Source organism: Nannobrachium achirus (genome assembly GCF_963921795.1).
Source record: "Nannobrachium achirus genome assembly, chromosome: 13".
NCBI lineage: Eukaryota > Metazoa > Chordata > Actinopteri > Myctophiformes > Myctophidae > Nannobrachium > Nannobrachium achirus.
This window is the reverse complement of record NC_137833.1, coordinates 19,830,628-19,836,627: the sequence shown is the minus strand read 5'-3', so window position 1 is coordinate 19,836,627 and position 6,000 is coordinate 19,830,628. Positions and strand designations below refer to the sequence as shown.

General features: G+C 39.1%; 1 protein-coding gene across 1 annotated transcript in view; it reads right to left on the bottom strand.

The window, feature by feature from the left end:
- Positions 1-2,023: 2,023 nt before the first annotated feature.
- ret (ret proto-oncogene receptor tyrosine kinase) overlaps positions 2,024-6,000 on the bottom strand; it is a gene marked incomplete at both ends in the record, with an annotated part of 29,372 nt that continues 25,395 nt past the window's right edge. The window contains 5 exons of the mRNA XM_080740615.1: positions 2,024-2,181; positions 3,158-3,305; positions 4,724-4,823; positions 5,025-5,162; positions 5,291-5,361. Of these exons, the coding sequence (XP_080596741.1) occupies positions 2,024-2,181; positions 3,158-3,305; positions 4,724-4,823; positions 5,025-5,162; positions 5,291-5,361 (615 nt within the window). The remainder of the gene's footprint in view (positions 2,182-3,157; positions 3,306-4,723; positions 4,824-5,024; positions 5,163-5,290; positions 5,362-6,000) is intronic.

Here is a 6,000-nt window from a genome sequence, read left to right as displayed (position 1 = left end):
ACCTATACCTTGCATCTAGCGAGGTAGACAAAGAGCAACGGTTTGAGCTACAGACGTCAGATTTTAAAAATGAAGTGCTTACCCAAGTCTCATTCCGTAACACCTCAATGGTGGTGGTCAGCCAATGCCTATGGCTGAACTGCCCATATATGGAGGCTGACCTGACCATACATAGAGATTGCCCATACATAGAGATCCCTGAAGTCATCCTGCCCATATATGGAGGCTGACCTGCCCATATATGGAGAATCCCGGATGTCATTGAGGACCTCCATATATGGAGCTGACCAACACTGACATCATCAATTCTACATCACCCAGATCTCCATACAGTATATGGCTATGGCGGACTCATTCTGACATCACCAGGATGACTCCCATATCTGTGAATGCCTATATACATGTCAGTCTAACCAATATGCCCATATCTCCATATCCATGGATCTCCATATATGGGTATCAGGGATCTCCATAATGGATAACTGGTCCGATATATATTAATAAAGGATAAAATAAAATAAAGGTCCATACAGCGTTATAAGGGGAACCACACTAACATAATCCATATATGGCCAAGACCCTTTAAAGTGCTTATATAATTTAGAAAACATCTCACTTATTTCCAAATATCTCATTTTACTTTGGACTTATTTGACTGTCAATATCATGGTCAGTATCATATCAAGATTATGTCAGTATCATGGTGAATATATTCAGTATCATGACTGCTATCTTACCTTAAATGTACAAATACTTGAAAAACAATGTGAGGTTTTGACTTCCTAAACTGTTGTTCAGATGCTTAAAGTACAGTATACTCTACAAGCTTGTAGACTGGCTATTGTGACCCCATCACTTGAAAAAGTATAAGGCTATTGACTTGGAAGAGTCATGTACTCTTTCGAGGAACTGAAAGTGATTTGTACTGTCATGAAACTGTTCTTTTTCCTATGCAACCTTCTAATAAATTCTTCAATCAATCAAAGCAACCTTTATTTTTTTTAATTGAACTTCAAGACAAAACTGACTAAAAATAATAATTTATGCAAATACCAAAGCTATTTTAACCACAGAACGTAAATAAATCGACATTTTAATGTTTGATTTTGAAGTAATCTAATAAAGAAAGTTTACCATCTATATTACATGACCTTTATAAAATACTTGACATGGGCACAAATACTGCACATTTTGAAATGTTTATTAATTTCAACATAATCAAACCATAAAAACATAACAATGATAGCACTCATTACTTTACAGAATTATACTTTTTTTTGCACAAAGATTGCCATTATAAGGAATCAAAAAGTGAACTGCAGTTTAACATCGGACATGGCCACAATCTACATCAATCCTCATGTCCTTATATACTGGAGTAGCACTCACCGTTTGATATTTTTCTGTGTACAAAAACAAAGAAATAAAAACATTCTTTTCACGGAACGTGAATCTTTTCTTTCTTTGGCAAGTACAGTTTGAAAGATTACTTGGGGGAGGGGGGGCACAAAAGTGGTGTTTACATTTTGTCAGAACACGATCCTCTCAGGTAGAAACTTTACATTTTCAGAACAAGTTCAGCATTCTCCCTTTTTCCACTCAATCCCAGAGATCTACAACATGGTGATGGTAAAGGCGTCCCCTTTAATTCCTGGGCTGGAACAAGATCTTCACAGTCGCACATTTATAATTGGAGGCTATTGTAGAAGCGGCACAGGCACTTGAAAGACATTAACATTGACATACAACCTGGTACAATAGTCATGCAATGATACAATTTGGCCAACATGACCTCGAGGTAATGATTAACATACCGGTGAGCTGCATGAAGCATGGTCTATGTTATTCCAGCCATTTTGCAGCAAATAAAAGACCCCAGTTTAAATGCTGAATACCCGTGCAACAGAAATAAAAGGGAACCAACTTTAGCATCAAATTGTATACATGTATGTACAGTATTCTTTTTTTATAGAAATATACACATCTACTGATAGGTCATCTTTTCTACAGTGTTGCTTTGTCTTTAGCTATCAAGCTTGTCCACAATTTTTGCGGGTGAAGGCAAAGCCATCCAGTTTGCATAAACACTATCATTGGCATATCTTGTAAAGACTGGGTTAGTGGCATCATGTCTGTTGAGCGGTACCGGGCTCTTCTCTGGCCAGTTCGGGTATGACATGCCTAAAAATGAGAACATATCATTTTTCTGCACTCAGTGAAAGAAATACAGTGTGCAGACAGTAAGGCTCTCAAAAGTAACTCTATGCTGTTACTTAATATGAAGTAAATCCTCCTGGAAGCATGAAGTGACTGATATCCTAAGGATGAGTAAACACATTGCATATTATTTATGTTTCTATGTATTGTATCAGTGGTGTCTTTTTGCACAGGCCCCATTGATTTTGGTTTGAGTATAAATTAGATCAAATGGTTGCCTTACTGTAACCATTAGAACAAGGACAGGTCACCGTCATTTCTGGGATTAACTTCCTTACCAGCAATCAGCTTATTGCAAAAAATATGAATAAATCCAGACATGTTCCTTTAAGATGATCAGTAAAGAGCAGAATACTTTCCCTTTTTTCAGCAGTCAATGTTACCCAAGAGTTAAGTTCAAAAGCCTTACTGTTTCTCTGTTCAGCATTGTTGAATAGTTATATATTTATAGCAAATGTACATTTGAAATTCAGGAAATTTAAGACAATCTGGAATTCAAACCACAGTGAGTGATTGATTCAGCAAGGACCTGTTTCAAATGTTACATACTGTACATTGTCTTCAAATGGAAAACAAAAAAGTGTGGTATGTGAAATGAGACGTTATAGAATGAAAAAATGTAGTTGAATCATGTATATGAATAGTGTCATAAATGGAGAATAAATGGAATATTTAAATATTTACAAAAGTAGCATTTTTGGTCAGGTTTCATGTACATTAGAAGCAGGTCCAAATAACAAAGCAAAAAGTCAAAGACACAAGATCTTTTTAGAAGAGTCTCTCTCATTTACGATGAAATGGGAGTTTATGTCAGCAGTATCAGAAAAAGGCATGCCTAGATCCCAGTCACACACACTTTGACTACGGAAAGCCAATCACAACTTGCCAAAAAAGAGAGCTTGTGTGTCCTAAAATCGAGTAAATGCGTGGGAGATTCTACCATAGAGCTTGTTTTCAATCCATGTGGAGGGGAGGGTTCGAGGGAGAGGGGTGTTATTACAGTCCACAAGGGGCGTGTCCTCTTCAGAGAGCGTGTCATCGTACAGCAGGGCGTCGGCTGGCGTGGACGCTGCCAAGTCCAGGTAATCCTAGAGGAGAGAGGGATGAAAAATCTGATTTTCATGCATGAGAAAACATGATGCAACGCTTGAAAATGAGACATTTTTGTCATGACAAAGAGTTAATTTAGCAAACACTAAGGCAGTGGTTCTCAACCTGTGGGTTGGGAACCTCAGGGGGGTCCCCAAATTATTTTGGGGGGGGGGTCCCCAGATGCAACAATGTTTTTTCTCACTCAACAGTAAACAAACCAACATAAAGTGTAAGTGTATATAGAGGGTATCAGCACATTTCTAAACTGACAATTTAAGGACTTTTTAATACCTCTAAAATGACAAATTAAACCTTGGCCAGATTGTGTAATATTAGAGGCAGAAATAGTGAAAATAGCCAATCTACATGCTCACAACGCCTCGCAATGCCTCGAGGCGTTGTGAGCATGTAGATCTGCTATTTTCACAATAGAACCGTGTTATACAAAAATGTAATGCCTCAACTTTTAGTGCTCGTCAGGGGGGGTGGGGGGTGGGGGGGTCCCCAGTTAAAATATATTATGAGTATATATATTATTTTGGGGGTCGCGGCCTGAAAAGGTTGAGAACCACTGCACTAAGGAGTCACTGAGGCACGCACACACACTACACTGTATACTGTAACACACTGCTGTCATTTTGCGTGACACAATGTAAGGTTGTGTTGAAAAGTTTGAGCACATTCTAATCAACAACTCTATTCAGGAGTTGAAAACTCTACCTTTGTTTTTGATCATGGATTTATCTAACTGCTCACCATAATACATTGAGGAACTTGAGCGGTTGTACACATTCCTCTGTTCTTAATGACACTATATTTAGCCTCGCCATAACAACAGTCTAACTGGAATCCCTTGTGACTACCCAATCCCAAGGCCATATTTTATTTCTTCTTGTGGATAATTGAACGGCAATTACACAGCAGCAATTACACAACAGAAACTCTGTCCCCATTTCCCATATTTTTGCATGATACAGTCATACGATGAGGTATAAAATATGGCTTAATTAAGTGGGTATGGTGTGTCGGCTACATTTAAAACGTAGGCATTTAGTAGATAAAGAAGCAAAATCACAATATGTGAGTATAACATTTTGTGTGATAGTATGCATGTGTGTGTGACTTGGTATGAGCCTACAGTAAATGTGTTGTCTCCCATGTTTGCTACAATGCCATCTTCACACCAAACAACCAGTGACAATAATAGAGCTCTCCTCAGCTTCTGGAAAGTGAATTGGAAACAGGTAATGCTATGTGAAGACAGATAATTCACCAAGGTTTCAGCACAATTGGAGCCTTCAAGGAAACCACATGTGGCCAAGGCATACAGTATAGCAACAGACAAGCCGCTTTCCAACATGTCACCAGTGTGTGATTATAACACATGATTTTTATTCATGATACTCGATCATACCCGACTTTTCACCATCATTTTTTCCAGTTCTTTGCTGATGTCGGAAAATGTGGGCCTCTTGTCTGCCTCTTGCTTCCAGCATCGAATCATCAGACTATACCTGCAGAGAGGAATTCACATCACAGAATAGCCTCAGCACCACATCAACTCTCCCAGCACTGACATTTTCCACCACTGAAATGACTTAATGTGGCGGAGTTAGTGATTCGCCCTCGGTATAGCATTGAATTGTTGCACACCAGAGACTTGTTACTCTCCTTATGTCGTGTATGGTAAAGTAGCAGTAGAGAAGTGAGCTCACATTTCCTCTGTGCAGTTATCTGGTTTCTCCATCCTGTAGTCAGTCTTGAGGAGGTTAAAGAGGCGTTCGGGAGCAATACCTGGATATGGGTTTCCTCCCAGTGTCACAATCTCCCATAAGAGCACGCCAAAGGACCAGCTGGTGGGACACAGGACACACAAATTCATATAGACATAACACATATAAAAATATATACCCACTATTATTCATGTAGAAACAGTGGCTGGAATAATGAATGTGATAGTTTTTGGGGGGTGCATACTTACACGTCACTTTGCGTTGTGTATATGTGATCAAAAAGGGACTCGATTGCCATCCATTTCACAGGAATACGGCCCTTGGAAGAGTAAGAGAGATATCATATTGCTATTGTATCATTCCATTAGCGAGTTCTTTGTTGTAAAGATTAGTTTTTTACGCATTTTTACTTGACTAGAGGTTTGACTCCATACAGTATGTGCATTTGAAGGGGGGGTATACAGTATGTGCATTTCATTACATGTGCATTTGTAACATGTAATCTTGGGCCCGCAAGGGTCGCGATGACAACTGTCTTACATCAGTGCTGGTGGTCCTCCGACTCCATTATAGTATAGGATTACCTCCGCCAACAGAGTTACTTTACAGGATATCTCCAAATGTTAGGGACAGATATGTATGAAACTAAGGGAAGTTTGGTCACAGGACAAGAAAGTACTAATTAAACCTTCACACTGATTGGCAAAAGGTGGGTGTGGATCCTATAAAAAATACACATAACCTACGGATGGGCCCACGTAACACCATGACATGTTGTGTGCCTTTTTTACTATTATGTGGGTGCTGTAGAGCACATTTCCAGCCACTGAACAAACATAAACATACAGTGTTGAACATTTCCACAAGTGGAAGTGGAAATGGTCGTACCAGCGATGTTCTGATAATTATAATACAGTATGCACATATTCGAGGGCTTGGAGCAAAAAGGGCGTAAGTG